The sequence below is a fragment of the Protopterus annectens genome, chromosome 2.part2 (assembly GCF_019279795.1).
Source record: "Protopterus annectens isolate FY-2018-M chromosome 2.part2, PAN1.0, whole genome shotgun sequence".
Taxonomy (NCBI): domain Eukaryota; kingdom Metazoa; phylum Chordata; order Ceratodontiformes; family Protopteridae; genus Protopterus; species Protopterus annectens.
Window position 1 is genome coordinate 662294467 of NC_056730.1, and position 18367 is coordinate 662312833.

General features: G+C 39.8%; 1 protein-coding gene across 1 annotated transcript in view; it reads right to left on the bottom strand.

The window, feature by feature from the left end:
• The window catches only part of DNAAF9 (dynein axonemal assembly factor 9), a 2711795-nt gene that overhangs the window by 1021507 nt on the left and 1671921 nt on the right, over window positions 1–18367 (bottom strand). The window contains exon 26 of the mRNA XM_044064082.1: window positions 12173–12261. Within this exon, the coding sequence (XP_043920017.1) occupies window positions 12173–12261 (89 nt within the window). The remainder of the gene's footprint in view (window positions 1–12172; window positions 12262–18367) is intronic.

Consider the following 18367-nt stretch of genomic DNA (forward strand, 5'->3'; position numbering starts at 1 on the left):
GAGCTGAGAAGGGGTCAATGTGTTTTTTTTTTTGTGCCCAACAAACAAACCTTTTCCATTTACTTGTGTAAAGTTTTCTTACAGAAGGCTTATGGGTAGGTAAAAGAATATAATGGATGGGGGAAGACAGCATTGGTTGTATGGCTACTAACGGAATTGAAGAAACCACGTTGTCAGCTTGAGGTTTGAGATATCCAGGTGAATCATACCTGTTGGGAGAGGCAGGAGGTCTGGAGTTGGATCCAGAATCCAAGGCTGGTAAAGCAGATGAGGCCAAAGGAAGGGGAACCAAATCTGTTGAGGCCAGTAAGGTGCAATGAGGATGACTTCGGTCTTCAACCTGGCAGCCCTCTGCAGGAATTTTGGTATTAGGGGAATTGGCAGGTAAGCATAAAGTAGACTGGGGGCCAATCATGGAGTACAGCATCCCTCGGTGATTACCCTGGAAGGAGAATTAGGGCAAAGTAGCTGCTGCATTTTTTGTTTACAGGAGAAGCAAAAAGATCACAGCAAGACTGGCCCCATTGATGGAAAATCATTTCTGTCACTTTCATGATGACAGACCACTCGTGAGGTAGAAGAATAGACCTGTTAAATTTGTCTGCTATCACACTGGACTCCCCTGGAATGTGCACTGCAATGAGAAAGTGGTTGGATAAGATCATCCATTGCCTCACTATGAGTGCTTCTCGACAAAGTGTAAGATCTGGTTCCTCCTCGTTTGTTTATGTACCAAACTAATGACATACTGTCTGTTTGAACTGCAATTGTTCCTAAAGGGAGAGTGTCCTGGAAGGTCTGCAATGCTAACAGCACCACTCTCATCTCTAGGACACTGATATGCAAACTAGATTCTTTCAGGGACCAAGTTCCTTGGACTGTTTTCCCCAGGAAGTGCCCCTCTCACCCAATCTGGGAACCTTCGGTAGTCACTATGGCCTTGGGTTGAGGGAGAATGAAAGGACGGCCTTGTAGAACCTGATCTGACTGAATTCACCACCAGAGGTATCTCTTGCTTACCTGAGTGATTCTTACTTGTGCTGACATGTGCTGGTAAGAATCGACCTGTGTTGCTAGAATCCACTGAAGAATTCTCATATGAAATCTTGTTAGAGGAACTAAGATTATGGCAGCTGACAGTGACCCAAGGTTTGAAGGATAAACCAAGCTAAAATTTTGGTATTGCAAATTATTTTCCTAACCTAGAACCTGATGGTCTGCAATTTTGAGAAAGGAAGATAAGCTGTCACTGATATTGTACTGAAGACTGCTCCTATGAATTCCAAGGTTTTAGTTGGTTGTAACTGAGACTTCTTGTAATTTATGGTTATACCCAGATGAGAACAAATCTGAAGTACTTGATCACTTGCTCTTGTTATTAGATGCTTGGTCGGGGCAGTAATGAGTCAGTTGTCTAGATACAGAAACACTCTGAATCCCTGCAGTCTCAAGTGAGCTGCTACCACTGCCATTCATATGGTGAACACCCTGGGGGCTGCGGTGAGGCCAAAGGGCAGTGCTCTGAACTAACAGTGACCGGCTCCCAGCCAGAGGTGTAAATACCTTCTGGATTGTCTGTTCATTTTTATGTGATAGTACGTGTCATTTAGGTCTATAGAGCACATTCTGTCGTCCTTGCCCAGAAACAGTAGAATGGACTGAACCACGACCACCTGAAACTTTAACTGTCGAACTGACTTGTTCAAGGTGCCAAGATCCAAAACTGGTCTCCAGCCTCATTGTCTTTGGCATTAAAAAGAACCTTGAGTAAGTTCCGGATTCTCTCTGGTCAGGTGGAACCTCTTGAATGACTCCTTTTTTTCTAGCAGCTTTTGTACTTCTAGTGCTGCTGCGATTAGGTGGAACATCAGGAATTTTGCATACAGTTGGGGGTGGAATGGAAAAAGGAATTATATAACCTTTGTAAATAATCCTCTGCACCCAAGTATGTGTTGTTATATCTTGCCAGGCTCTCTGTTGCAGAGATAGTCAACCCCTGATTGCCTCCAGAGGGGGATAATCAGGCCTCCTTTCAAGGAGCGCTATCTCTGAACCCCTGGTTTTGTAGGCCTCCTCTGTCACGTGGGTGTTGTCCATTAGAGTTCCCTCTCTGCCCCTAGGGGAACTATCTCCACATGTATCGTGGCAAGGACAATGGGATCTTCTGAACCAAATTTTCTGATCACAGCATTAATTCCTAGAAAAGGATCTTTGAGGGGACAAAAAAGGTATGCCCACTGCAGACAGGGTCTTTCTATTCTTTTCACACCTGGTGAGTGTGTCCTTCACTTCTGGAACAAACAACGAACTGCTGGCAAAGGGTGCGTTGCTGAACGAGGACTTGAAATACTCCACAAAATCACATAAGCGCATCCAGGCACGTCTCCAAATGGATATCCCTGAACCCACTGCCCTTGAGGCACCTTCAGCTGCATGTGAGATCTGCCTCATGGATGAATTTGAATTGGACTGGAGAGTAGCCAACTGAGAGGTCACAGACAATTGAGCCTCAGTAGTAATGGCCCTGGAAAGGGATTTTGAAAGTTCCTTAATCAAGCTCCTTTGTAGTCTAGTAAAATTTGCCAAAGAGTTTAGCAACCTAAGGACAAAGGTCATGGACACATACACACACTTCTCAAATATATCCATCGCCCTTGACTCCCTGTCAGAAGGATGAACAGATGAACTTTGTTCAGCAAGTTCTGTCTTGGTGGCTGCTGCTATGACCATGGCATCCATGAGTACCCCATTACTCCAGAATTCTTTTCTGATAGGTGGAGCCAGAATCCGATCTGGCCTCTTAGAGATTGGCTCAACTGAGTCAGGTTTCTTCCATGCCTGCCTAGAGACCAAATCAATGAGCTCATTGTCAGGCGGAGTAAGCCAGGAGTTAGACGAGTCATCTCCAAAGGCCTTCAGAAATACTGATTCCTCTGGTGAAGGAATGAGGGAGGAACACTCACCCCTCTGCTTAAGGATCTCAAGGATGTCTCCAAATGAGACATCTTTCAGAGGTGATTGTGGGGACCCTTCTCCCTCATCAAAATCAGTATCCTCAGTGACTGACTCTTGCGGAGAGTCTAAGTGCTTCCACTTCCTCTTCCAAGGAACTTCTTTGGTGGAATGTCCCACTGAAGTGTCGTAAGAGATTGTAAAACCCTGCTGAGTGGTCTGGGGATCTTGAGCTGTCTGTCCCTATGGTGTAGAATGATGTGCCTCTAAGTGCAGAGACATTTGGGAACAAGACTGGAGATCCGAGGGGGTTAGATCTGTCCATCCTGTCAGAGTAGAAAACACTCTCCACTACCTCGACGGGAGATCACTCCAGAGAGAAGGAAGACATCAGCTCCGAAAAGGCAGGTTTCTGTACCATCACCTCCCTCTGCCCTAAGAGCAATCTTCCCGAGGAGGAAGTCAGAGCTGAACTATTCAATGCCAAAGTACCAAGGATCAGAGATGGCTCCAAAAACCTCGGCGTCAACTCCAATGTCTCAGACCCGACAAAGCACCTTCTGCTCCAAGAGTCATCTAGATCCGAAGATGTAAGAGCCAGTACACTCAGAGAAAACTTTGGATACGAAGATAAAGTTATCTTCGGATCCGAGCCACATGGATCCGGAAAGTGTGGATCCAGAGACTCTGAAGCAACCAGATGGATCAGAGAAGGAGCAAGTAGTGGTGATGTGGTAGATGGATGAGCATTCTGACCCAAGGGGGTAGGAGCCGGATGAACACCCATCTGTATCTGTGCCGGCAGGAACTTCGTCATTCTGTCCACATCTTTCTCAGTTAAATTCCTGGAAGAATGAGATGAGGCAAGGGATGGTGACCAGGAATGACATCTTTCCAAAAAAAAGGAGAGGGAAACCTGGAAGGTAATGGGTCTAATGTTGGAGAGTATTTAGTCCTAGGTAGGATCTTCGGATCTGAAGAACTTGGATCTGTTGATTTTTTTATTGGATCTGAAGAACATGGATCTGTCTACTTTTTGGTCAGATCCAAAGGAGAGTGGATCTGAAAAAGTTTTGGATACAGTCTTGGTTTTTTCTTTGGTGGCAGTGAAGACAGAGTTGAGGAAGTGGAGGATCTCGCAGACCACTACCTTTGTGGGAGGAGAAACTATTCTGGATTATCCCTGTAGGTAAAAATGTAAAAAGAGTTGCTCTACTGTGAGAACTCTTAGTACTGTTCATTTACTTTTTCAACTATTGTGCCACAGTCCTGTCTACAAGACACTACTGCATCTTAGTGCAAAAGGAATATTACTCATGACCTGTAATGTGAAAAGCCTACAAAGCAGGATTGTGTGACCTGAATTTATGTTGACTGCAGACTGAATTGCTTGGTATGAACTGCATTTCTGTTTTTAATATCATTATTTGGCTATAGCCCATCTGCTAAGGCTCGAACCCATGGTTCTACACTGGTTGGGGAATTCTGTAACACAGTTGTGGCTGGTCCTTTTAATTATACTTATATACTAGAATATAATAGTCAGACATCATAGTGGTGAATGGCCCCCATTAAGGATGCTATCTCAGAAACCAGTAAGGAGGTAAGAGTTAATAAGGGACAGCTATACATTGGAATATTTAAAGCCCAGTGCTATGATGTAGGAGAGATTTGTGATATTTCGTTCTCAAGTGGGTCCAGGGAAAGAATCTAGATGGAGTTATGTATACCAAAATTAAATTAATCCAGAGGGTATCCTTGTGTGGAGAAGGGAGATGAACCTTTGGAAAGAAAGCTAGCTGGATTTATTTCTGCCTGTGCAGAAGTGATTTTGAATTATCCCTGTTAAAGCAATTGTAAAGAGAGTTGTTATACTACTGTGAGACCTATATTAGTACTGCTCATTGTTAGCCAGTTGCTGTGTCAAAGTCCTATCTATATCAGAATATTGCATCATATTGTAAAGGAAATATTGCTTATGAACTGTAATGTCTAGCTACCTAGATTATCCTTTCTCTCCCATTTATATAGCTCTTACCTGGAAGCTGCCCTATTTGCTATTTGCACTTCCACAGTTGCCCACTAGATGTCACCCTCTCCTCATCCCTATCTGGGATACTAGTTTGCTTTTCTTTAATACACTTTAATTCTTACCTTCTTAACCTACTCCCTTTCCTCCTTCTAATATCCTGTCTTATCCTCTCCTCCCAGGCTATCTTCTCTTGCCTTGACTCCCCTTGCCTTCTCTGATACTTTTTCCCTTCTCCTCTGGTCTAGTGTGAGTGCCCTATTCTGATCCTCTCTATTGGGGCTTCCTGCTGTCCCCCACTATCACCTCTGTGCCCAGGTTTGCACACCTGTTTAGACCTATCTAAACTCATAGTGCATTTAAGAGCTCTCACCCCCTGCTTGCCTTCTGCTCTCTGTTATCCTCTCTGTCCCATTTCCTAATCTACTCATCCTTCTATCTCCTTCCTAACTACATCTTCCTACTACAACCCTTACTATTCTATCCATTATTCGGTCTAGTATTACCATTACCCTCCCTTTCCGGTCTACACCAGGCCCCCTCCTACCACCCCTGCCCCCTTCCCTGTGACTTCCTTTGAGAGTTTACATAGTTCGTCCCACATCCTAAGGGCGCCATCTTTAAATCTGCCCTCCTCGCTGCTGCTGCTGTGTGTGCCTGGCTGTGCTCTAATACTCTGCAGTAAGTTTCCATTTGTTTGGTCTATGAAGCTTTAACATGTATCTTGCTTGAACTTGTGATTAATTACTTAAATTGCTACTCAAGGATAAAAGTGCATACCTAGAGCCATAACACTGTAGTAACCTGATATTCAGGTACCATATTCACAGAAAAGGGGTCTGCTTGATTTCAAGGTTTGTAGTTTGGTAGGTCTGTTGTTCAAACTAACGCGACTGCGTTTAACAAGTAGGTACTTTATATGAAGAACGATAGCTCTCTCATTTATCCTGTGAACCTGCCCTCGTAAATACGCGAATGCGTTTAATTACGTTAGAGTACCTCACAGGCAGGACTGTTATGTTTAGCGGTTCCCGCCTGTAAACGCGAGTGCGTTTTACTGTATTCCATGACTAAAGAGGTGAATCTGTGAAGGGAATCGATTGTTTTTCTATTTCTAGCTTGAGTAAGATCTACTGCTTGCAAATGTATGCATTTAAGGTATACGCGATAGTGTTAAATAAACAGGAACAGGCTTCTTGAATAGGACTGTTCTCTTACAGCTTGTTCTGCTAAGATTTAACCCGACTACTCCTGCTCTCTGAAACGCGGATGCGTTTAGCTTATTTGGAGTACCAGATAAGCGGGAATGTTCTGCCTAGCTGCTTAGCTTATTAACACGTATCAGTTTTTCCTACAATGGTGTACTAACCATGTGGGGCCATTGTTTAGTTATTTCAGCATGTAAGGGAACGCTGTACATGTAAATGTGAATGTGTTATTTCTCTTTGTGAGTGCTGGCTCCTTATACTGTGGTGTCCCTACCTGTGTATATTTATTATATATGGAACTGCGAATGCCTTTAAGCTGTGACTGCTCCTAGCCTAATCTTCACATAAAATACTTTATAAATATACTATTCCTTGTACGCGAATGCGTTTAGTGATAGGACTTACTGTTTGTTGTGCACGATTATACTAGCAATACTAAGCATACTTCCTTGCGGGACTGAAGATTGCTTCTGTTATCTTGCAACTGTAATTACACATGAGTATGACTGTTTTATGCCGTTGCTGGTGATTTATATCAATAATAGCCTCTACATTTACAAATGTTTGCATATTTTCTATGTGTTTAAACCACTATATGTAATGATGCTTTGCTTACTATTTGGATAACCTGATTTTATTTTTTATCCCACCTTTTGACTTTGTAATTGCATTACTGAATGTTAAGCTTGTACTATAACACTATTTCTTTCTCTTCTTTCCCTCCTGTACCAGCTTTCACCTCAAACCGACCCTGTGTTTTTGCCTGGGTTGCATTCCCTCTATAATCTCCACTAAGGTGCTCTCTGCACATTAACCTAGGACTCGCTCAGGACACTGGCTCCTCCTACCAACGGCTACCTCAAGATTGTAAGAAAGTATGTCCACCTAGTCATTCAGCATTAAGTGTTAACCTACTGTACCTGCTAAGCTATTAGACTGCCACTACCTAAGCAGCCAGCAGCTACCCTTTCCCCTTATTCCTCCATTACCACCACACACACTCCTTGGATAGCTACCTAGATTATCCTTTCTCTCCCATTTATATAGCTCTTACCTGGAAGCTGCCCTATTTGCTATTTGCACTTCCACAGTTGTCCACTAGATGTCACCCTCTCCTCATCCCTATCTGGGATACTAGTTTGCTTTTCTTTAATACACTTTAATTCTTACCTTCTTAACCTACTCCCTTTCCTCCTTCTAATATCCTGTCTTATCCTCTCCTCCTACGCTATCTTCTCTGGCCTTGACTCCCCTTGCCTTCTATGATACTTTTTCCCTTCTCCTCTGGTCTACTGTGAGTGCCCCGCTCCGCTCCCCACCCTACCCCCATATCCCACCCACCCCCAGGGGTCCTACCTTTACCTCTCCTGTAGACACACCCCCTTCTTTCCCACCCTATCACAACCTTACATATTGTATACTACCCTCCACTCACAAACCCACTTACATAATTATAACTAACCCCACTCCTCTATCACTTACACACCTAACATTCTAAAGCACCTACTATATACCTTTCATTTCTACAGTACCTCCATCCACAACACACTAGAATATCACACTGACTCACAACTACCTCCTTACAACTTCCACTATGCCCCAGCCACAAATGAAACTACCTATCTCCTTTTTATTATTATTCTTTCTCACAACCACCTACTTCCTAACCTCCTATGAACACTCCTTAACTGCTTCTCTCTCACTTCCCTCTAAACATACCAGTATACCTGTAACATCCCCACCTCCTTCTATCTTACATACCTCCTCTCAATCCATATACCTACTTCCCAAGTACCATAGGGTACTACACTGCAAACTACTACAAACTAAAGGAAAGAAAATATTCGATACAATCATAAAACATAAACCTGAAAACTATCTTACATTCCTCCATCTACTACAAGATGGAGACATTCAACCCAACCCAGGCCCTCTAACTTCCAATAAAACACACAAAACTCACCTCAAACCCCTCTCTCCCTCATCCATTGCATCCTCTGACTTATTATCCTTGGCCCATCTCAACATACGTAGTATCTGCAACAAAATCAGTCAACTGCATGCCCTACTAGAAGTACACAACTTTGACATCCTATGCTTATCAGAAACCTGGCTAAAGCCCTCTATTAAAGACATTGAAATTACCCCACCTGGATATAGCATTCTGAGACTTGATCGTACCTCCAGAAAAGGAGGTGGAGTAGCTATTCTATATAAAACACAACTAAAGCTTACTCTTCTGGACCTTACCCTTAACCAAAACAATAATGCAGAAATAATTGGTTCCAAAATTCAAATTAATAACACTAAATCTATAAATATCATCTGTGCATACCTCCCCCCTGAAAATAATATCCCCACCTTAGAACAACTTCTTGAACACCTCTCAATAAACCTCCCTCAAGAAACACTATTTCTTGGGGACTTTAACATCGACTGGAATTCGTGTAGCAATGCTAACCCCACCTCCCACATAAATCTTTTTGGTTTCAAACAACTAATTGATAGTCCAACTAGAATAAATAATAAAAGCAAAAAAGAAACCACCTTAGATTGGATTCTTACAAACTCTCCCCTACAAAACTACCAAACTGGCATCCTTCCAGATGATCTTAGCGATCACTCTCTTACTTATGTCATTAGGGCCAAAACTAAGCTAAACTTACCTACCTCACATAAAACAATATATTCAAAAAAACACTTTAATCCTGAAAGATTCCTAACAGAACTGTCACAATACAACTGGACCCCTCTCAAACATCTCTCACTCAACAATGCTGTTGAACACTTCAACTCAGCATTCCTGGCCATCCTGAATCAACATGCCCCAAAACGTATCATTAGAACAAAGACCAAAATAGCACCCTGGCTAACTTCTAATACCAAACAAAAAATTATACTTAGAAATAAATCGTGGAAAAAATGGCGGTCCTCCAGAAATCCAAACGATCACCAAATCTTCAAAGAACTCAGAAATAATACCAAAAAAGCTATACTTTCAGATAAAAAAAATTATTACCTTGAACTACAACAATCAACCAAAAAAGAACCAAAAAAGTTTTGGTCTACTATCAATAATCTACTTAGCCCAGGCAAAGTAGTTACACCAAACCCACAAAACTTAGATCCTGACAACCCCTCCTTAATAGTCAATAACTTCAACACCTTCTTTACTACTTCCATACAAAATCTAGCCAACCACTTAACCCCTGATTCTTCCCAACTGCGCTTAAATAACAGCAACAACTGCCTTCCGCCCCTGCAACTTCAACCCATACCTACCTCCTATATACAATCTCTTTTACAAAAACTTAAACCTACTACCCCCTCAGCTGATAACCTTCCTGCTGAATTTCTTCAAGTAGCAGCCAAAGTTATCGCCTACCCTGTTTCCATCCTCATAAACAGATCCATAAAAGAAAGTACTTTTCCAGCACTCTGGAAAATATCTCATATCATACCCCTACACAAAGGAGGCAAATCCACAGACCTTTCAAACTTTCGCCCTATAGCACTACTATCTCCACTAGCTAAAATCATGGAAAAATGCATACACAAACAACTACTTAACCATCTCCTTCAAAACAACCTACTAGCAAATACTCAACATGGATTTAGACCCTCACATAGTACTACCACTGCTCTACTTTCCTTTACCAACACCATCAACTGCAATCGTAACAACAACAAACTAACCTCTTCTCTTTTCCTAGACCTGTCAAAGGCCTTCGACATGGTCAACCACACACTTCTACTACATATATTAAAATCCCTAGCTTTGGATACCTCCTCCTTAACTTGGTTCTCTTCTTATCTTGAAAACCGACAACAAGCAGTACTCTGGAAAAACTGTCTATCTTCCTTACTACCTATCTCTTTAGGAGTCCCACAAGGATCCATACTAGGCCCACTCTTATTCTCTATCTTTATTAATGACCTCCAAGCATCTATCCAAAACACTACATGTATACAATATGCAGATGATTCCACCATTATTTGCACAGCTTCCACTCAATCTGAACTCCACTCACTCACACAAGCTACCTTTTCTATCGTCGAACACTGGTTCTCAAAAAGATGTCTTCTCCTCAATCCCAAGAAAACAAAACTATTACTTTTCTCACCTACACACAAATCTACACAACTTAACTTCTCTATTACTGCAAGTGATAACTCCCTCATCTCCCCAGACTTAACAACTAAACTACTTGGTGTTACTATTGACAATAATCTTAGCTATGATTACCATATCAACAACACTATAAAAGCAGTTAATAAAAAAATTGGCTCACTATACAGAATCAAACCCTACCTTACACCAGAAGCACGGACCACCTTAGCACAAACACATCTTATCTCAACCCTATTGTATGCCTCCTCTATTTACACTAACCTCTCCAAAAGCAACCTGAAGAAACTTACTACATCCTACCACAATATAGCTCGCTTTGCCACAGCATCCCAGTATAGAACACACCACTGTCTAAACTTAAAACACTTACACTGGTTGGAACTTCCCAACAAAATTATATATCAACAACTCTTAATAACACATAACATATTATATCAACCATCTAAAACACCTGCTCTCAGTAATCTTCTGAGCCCTTATAATAACTTGAAACAACTGCGTTCTGCTGAAAAGCTTCAAGTCAACACAACTCGAATTACCAATTCTGCAGGTAACTGCCTTTTTCCCAACGCAGTAGGCAAAATATGGAATAACCTCCCCTCGCACATTACCTCTATAGCCTCCTTTGACCTTTTTAAAAAACAACTTCTTGCTCATCTTAAAAACTTCTGGCTCTGCTCTTGTACCAATCCTGACTGAGAAACCTTATACCTTCTACTATCATATTTCCTTAATTCTCAACTGCAATCCTTCTCTGTGTTCTCAAACAACCTAATGACTTTACAGTTTCTACTGTTCTCACAAAAAAAAAAAAAAAAAAATTATATATTGTATATACACTAATATGTATGAAATTACCTGAATGGAGTGTAGTTTTGATATAATTAATGTTCTTTCGCAATACGTAGATAGCATTATATGTGTTCTATTTTTCTTGATCTAGACTAATAACTATCCACGGTAACTCAATGTCTGTCAAAGGATCTCATAGTAAATCTTCAATTTGTATAACCTTTGTTTTAAATCTGTGGAGCTTTTCTCCCCGGGCCTCCACTGAAAATGGAAATTATCCAGCTGGACTAGCCCGGTCAACAAATGTAAAATAAATAAAATAAAATAAATAATGTCACATTCATGTAAAGCAACTCTGATATGCAGCACAGGATGGTTAGTCTGGCACTCATCTACTAAGTTTTAATATATTAATTGTGTCACTTGTAGGACACATTCAGTAATGCTATCCTTCCCACTATGTCTGAGCAGTAATACTATCATTCCCACTGTGTCACATCTTTACAGGTCATGAAGCTAAGCAGCTGCAGGGATGTTATCCACAGCCAGCCCCTGTTCCCACTGCCAGGTCAAATGGATGGGAGTGCTTTGTTGGGACTGGTATAACGACCTCCAAGAGGCTGACAGCCCAGCTCAACTTACTGCTGTGGCCCAGACATGTAGTATATCATAAAGTATGGGAGACAGAAGAATGTGAGATGTTCTGCTGGATAATTGCCACTTTATTTCCTGGTGCCTGTAGGAGATGCAGTCAACTGGCACTGCATCACTGCTAAGTGGTACAAACATTGTTCAGTCATGCAGCACATATCTAGAAATCCCAGCCATGATATCATCTCTAGAGGCTGTGGATAACTCTGACTGTGCTTTTAGATGGAATAAAATCTAAGCAACTGAACACATCCATCTAATCAAAACTGTTACATTTTACAAAGCACAAGAAATTGGTTAAGTGTTTTTACTATTCTACTATTCAAATAAGTAAATTTTCCAAACCCATAAACATTCAATAGTTACTAAAGATGCCACACTGGCATAATAATATTTAAAAATACTGACCTGCCATGTTCTTTGAGCAGGGTAACAATAAATGTACAGAGATCATCTTTATGACTTCCAGGTAGGCCAGTGATAACAGTGATAATCACCTAAACCAAAAAAAAGAATGAAACACTTCTTAAATATGTTCAGTTGCTCCTGAAACTTACAGATTTTCAGGAGTTTTTTTGTACACAGTGACAAATACTCCAAATGATCACTTTTAAAGTGGTCATTCTCTTGCTGAACAGATTTTTCATCTTACCAATAAACTGCATTAATGTTATATGTTTATAATAAATGTCTTCAACAGTGTTATTTATAATATAAGACAATACAATTATAAATACAGTTATAAATGCACTTAAAAAAACCAGAAATCATGAGAAGAGGTCACTGAAACAGCAAATTGAAGCATATGGGTTATATCTAACTTTGTGTCTTCTCCCACTCAGAAACTGCAAAACCAGTGGCTTCTTCCTTGTGAGCTACTATGGCATCTCTTCTAATCTGAATGCATTAATGCAGAAGACGTATGTTTTACATAGAGATCTAGAGCTTCTGCATGTTCTCTCTATAGTTCTTCAAGACAGAATGCTATGTCTGAGGAAAGAATGCATGCTACAGGCCAAACTGCCCTATGTTTAACTTAACAGTTACGACATTATGATGAATGTATAGACGGCAAATGTGTGTGTGCATGTTTGTTTGTTTGTCTTTCGGCTTTTCCAGGTAAGGGGTCGCCACAGTTGAACTCCGGTCCGCTAATGATTGGCAGTAGATTTTTATGAAACGTCAAGGTGCCAGCTCAACGCCCAACCTTCAACGAAGGCATGGCCATCTACGCACGCATGTCTTTCGAACGCTACCCAACCGCGGGGAGGATGTGTGTGCATGTAGATACTCAAATTTCCAAATAAAGTACTTGACAAATTGAACTAAAACAAAGAACAGAACCATTTTAAAATAGATATTTTACAACTGTATCACTGAACACTTAACTTTAAGAAAGAACACAGAGGTTACAAAATAAAATAACTTGCAACACTATGCACGTTAACCAAAAAACATGAATAAAAGTAAAGTAAATGTTGTATGCACCTGGGGAAAGCCAGTTAAACTTCTAGTGTGGAGTCTGCATGTCCTCTTTCTGCCAATAAGACTTTTCACTGGCTAGCCATAACATGAGTGTGACCTGAAATGGCAAGTGCTAAACTCAATGAAAAATAAACAGCAAATTACTAAGCTAAACTGTTAAAAGTAATAAAGCACTTCTGATCACAGGAGTTGCATCATGCACACCCCGGCTACGTATATATGCTCTGAATCAGAGAGTAGGTGGAATATTCATAAGTACCATAGCCATGGACTCGACTCTTATCACCCCACGGTCTAACATGCAGTTCTGCCATTCTGAGGTTTGTAATTAAGGTCCTTGAAATTTCAGTAAGCACTCCAGTTTCTCCCAGGGCAGCCGCAGTGGTGCAGCGGTTAGCGTTGCCGCCTCACAGCAAAAGATTCTCTGGTTCGATCCACGGCTGGGGTGCCTTCTGTGCGGAGTCTGCATGTCCTCCCTGTGGTCGCGTGGGTTTCCTCCGGGTGCTCTGGTTTCCTCCCACATCCCAAAGGCATGCTGTAGGTGGAAAGGACACTCTAAATTGACCCTAGGTGTGAGTGTGTGTGTGTGCCTTCTGTGGAAGGTTGGGTGCCGGGCTGGCAACACGACACTATTAAACTCCACTGCCAACCATGAGCGGACAGGTGATCCACTGTGGTGACCCCTAACCGGGAAAATCCGAAAGAAGAAGAAGATGAAGAAGAAGACTCCAGTTTCTCCCACACCTCAAAAACAAGCAGTAGGCAAACTAGTGACTCTTCAAACTAACCATAGGTGAATGCACCATGTAAGAGTGTGGGAAAATGAGTATACAGTGGATATAAAAAGTGTACACACCCCTGTTAAAATGCTACGGTTTTGTGACATAAAAACATAAGATCACCTTTAATGTGACCTATAACCTGTACAATTCAACTGAAAAATAAATAAAATACAACAAACCAATGACCATAAAAATTTAATATATCCAACTCAGGCGCCTCGACTCGAACAGCCTTTAATGGAGTACAAAATTACACAAACAGATTCATCTTATATACATCACTGTTCATTCATTTAAAACAATTAAGCTAATGACATAATTAATATATTAACAATTATATTAAAACTTTCAAATTATAAGCCACATTCATTCCCTCTGGATTTAAATTGCCAAACTTTAATATAAAAAGTGTCTCTTTGTATAGCAGCTTCTTTTTCACATTCATATATTGGATAAATACAAAGGGAAATAAAAGTAAAACAGAAGGCGCGCACGCATCTTCAGACTATGAAGTGGAGTCTACAGAGTGGGACAGCTTATACACAGAATATCCCAAATTACCTGCTGCCCAGGAGCCATAATATATGCAACAAACATTTTGTTCGGAAACCACAAACGGATATGGGAGAAGGAAGCGTGGAAGGAATACACATGAGACCTGTAGAGACAATCAGCCCCAACAGTGCCCATTTCAACAACAACCAAGGTACAAAAAGTTTAGAAGAGACTGATTCAGCTACACTGTGGGACAATGGTTATATTATTCATTTGTCAGGCTTTGAGTTTAATATGTATGAAACTGCAGTCATAAATTTAGGAATTAAATTTGTACCTATGGTAATGCCTAGGTTATATTTAATCAAAAAGAATATTTTCTGCTTAATTAGAAAATTACATTTGTGGAATTTTTTTTTAAATCAGAAAGGAAATGATTTTGAAGAAAAACGGCATTCTATTGAATCATATGACAGTAATGATGGTTGCTTTTATTCATGTATTTCTGAATTTGAAGAAGATGAATATAATGCATACTTTAAATTTGATACGAATATGGTACCTTTTAAAAGTCAATTTTTTCCACCATTTAACCATGAGGGTGTGTAAAATTTCTCTACTATGGTTCAATTTGCAGTAGAAAATGTTTATGCAGAATTTATTACAAATAAGCGCTGTGTAGAATATAATTTAACCAGGTTAGAGTGGGAGGCTTTGCAAAATTTGAGTACAAAGAAGGAATTAATATTTAAACTTGAAGATAAAGGCACTAAGTTGGCTGACTTTCATTACACACAGTACCTTAAAATGTGCTATGAACATTTAAATGATGCAAATACAAATTATATAGTTCATATAGAACAATACCAACAAGCAATTCAAGCCTATCAGGAACGTTTATATAAAGGCTTTTGCTTGGGGTATTTTTCAGAAGATGACATCTACAGAAAGTTTAATATTGATGGATGTGAGATGGCTACTTTTTACTGTGTTCCCAAACTGCATAACAATCTTCATAACCCCCCAGGCAGACCCATAGTTACAGCCTGTCAATAATTTTTGAACAAAATTGGGATATTCTTGCATAATTATGTACTGAATATAGTGAAGAAACAGATTTCATACATTAAAGACACATTTGACTTTTTGAGGAAAATATCGGACATAAAATGGGTAAAGTACATATAGTGTCTGGTTATAGACGTAAAAAGTCTCTATACGAGTATTAAACATAATAATGGGATCGAAGCATTAGAATTTGCATTGGGCAATATGCCAGCTGCTATGTATATAATAGAATTGATTGAATTTTGTTTGAAAAATAAATTTTTTGAATTCAATGGGACTATATAGCATCAAAACCAAGGCACTGCCAAGGGGGCTTCTTTTGCCCACATGTATGCTAATGTTATGATGAGTCTGTTCGAGCAAGAGTATATACATACAAATACTTTTTTTAGGAAGTATGTACTCCGATATTACAGATATATTGACGATTTAATTTTCATCTGTCATAATGGATATGAAGAAGTGAATACATTTGTAGTTGAACTAAATACTAATACATTTGGCTTAGAATTTGATGTATCAGCTTGTGCTAGCCAGGTGATTTTTTTTGGATATTGCTCTAAAGGGCACCGATGGCGAAGGAATAGTGACAACTATATATAGGAAATTTGAGGATTATAACTCTTTTCTACATGGAACTAGTTTCCATCCACAACATATCATGAAGTTTCTCCCATATGGAGAGCTTATGAGAGTTAAAAGATTTATGCAATGTTTGTGTCTTTCGGCTTTTCCCGGTTAGGGGTCGCCACAGCAGAACTCCGGTCCGCTAATGATTGGTAGTGGATTTTTACGTACCGGGTTACCAGCCCTGACGCACAACCTTCAACGAAGGCACACCCCATTCACGTATGCCTCCACACAGAAGACGCTCTAGCTGAGAATCGAATGGGACAACATCTTGCTATGAGGCGACAACGCTACCGCAGCACCACCACCGCAGTAAAAGATTTATGCAATAAGAAAGATATTCTAGAAAAGGAATTGGAAAAAAACGTCAATATGTTTATAAGAAGGGGGATATGAAGAAAGAGAAGTTAAAAATGCACTAGATAAGGTTATGAAGGGAAAATAACCAACTATTTATAATAAAGGAAGGGGGAAAGTGAAAAATAAGAGAGATGAAAAACAGATTTTCATGGTTTTAACTTGTGATTTGATAAGTGATAAAGTCACAACAATTATTAAGCAGAATTGGAGTTTTATTTTTAAGTTCAAAGAATTTTAGTAAATATCCAACTTTTTCATTTAGAAGAGGGAGGAATATACAGGACAGAATAGTCTATAGTAAATTTGTTGTCCCAAGTCAGAATATAAATAACATTCCCAGCTTTAAAGGAACACACATGTGTGGTAAATGCATTTCATGCAAACATATAGTTTGCACTTTTAAAATAATAAATGGTCATAGATTTAAAGTTCTTGATAAGTTTAGTTGTACTACAGAATGTATTGTTTATGCTCTTAAATGCCCATGTGGCAGGTTTTATATAGGAGGAGCAAGAGGGCTTTCAAATTGCGGTTGCAAGAGCATATGAGATGCATTAAAAATAAAAAAATAGAAAGCCCCCTACTCAACTCTTTTTAGAAAGTCATAATGGAGACCCTGCAGGTTTGTAGGGAACCATTTTAGAAAAAGTGGAGAAAAAAGATAAATATATGGATGTGAAAAAGAAGCTTCTATATAAAGAGGCACTTTTTATATTAAAGTTTGGCACTTTAAAGCAAGAAGGAATGAATGTGGCTTGTAACTGTAAAGTTTCAATATAATTGTCAATTGTTAATATATTAATTATGTCATTAGCTTAATTGTTTTAAATGAATGAAGAATGATGTATATAAGATGAAACTGTGTGTGTAATTTTACACTCCACTGAAAGCTGTTCGAACCGGGGAGCCAAATTTGTATATATTAAACGTTTTATGGTCACTGATTTGCTGTATTTTGTTATCAGCATTAGTCGTTTGAGTTGTATTTGAAAAATAAACAAATCTGTTAGGGGAAAATATAAAAAAATAAAAAAAGTACAATAAGCTGGTTGCATAAGTGTGCACACCCTTAAACTAATACTTTGTTGAAGCACCTTTTGGTTTAATTACAGCCTACAGTCTTCTTGGGTACACACCTGCCATCAATTAAAGAGACTCTGATTAACCCCAAATAAAGTTCAGTTGTCCTAGTAGGATTTTCCTGACATTTACTCAGTTGCCTGTTACAGCAAAAGACATAGTTCACAGAGAGCTTAAAAGCATCAAAGGGATCGCATTGCTGAAAGGTATCAGTCAGGAGATGGGTATAAAAAAATATCCATGGCAATGGATATACCACGGAACAGAGTGAAGACAGTCATCAAAAAGTGGAGAAAATATGGGACAACAGTGACCTTGCAAAGAACTGGACGGCCCTCTAAAAATGATGAAAAGACAAGAAGAAAACTGGTCAGGGCGGCTTTCAAGAGACCTATGGCAACACTGAAGGACCTGCAGGAATTTCTGGCAATTGCTAGCTGTGTACTAAATGTGACAACAATCTCCCATATTCTCCATACGTCTGGACTATGGAGTAGGGATGTAAGACGGAAGCCTTTTCTCACACAGAAAAACATCCTGGCTAAAATTTGCAAGACAATACATCACGTCTCCCAAACACATGTGGGAAAATGTGTTATGGTCTGATGAGATGAAGGTTGTACTTTTTGGCCACAATTCCAAAAGGTATGTTTGGCGCATTTCGCATCACCAAAAAAACACCATCCCCATGGTGAGGCATGGT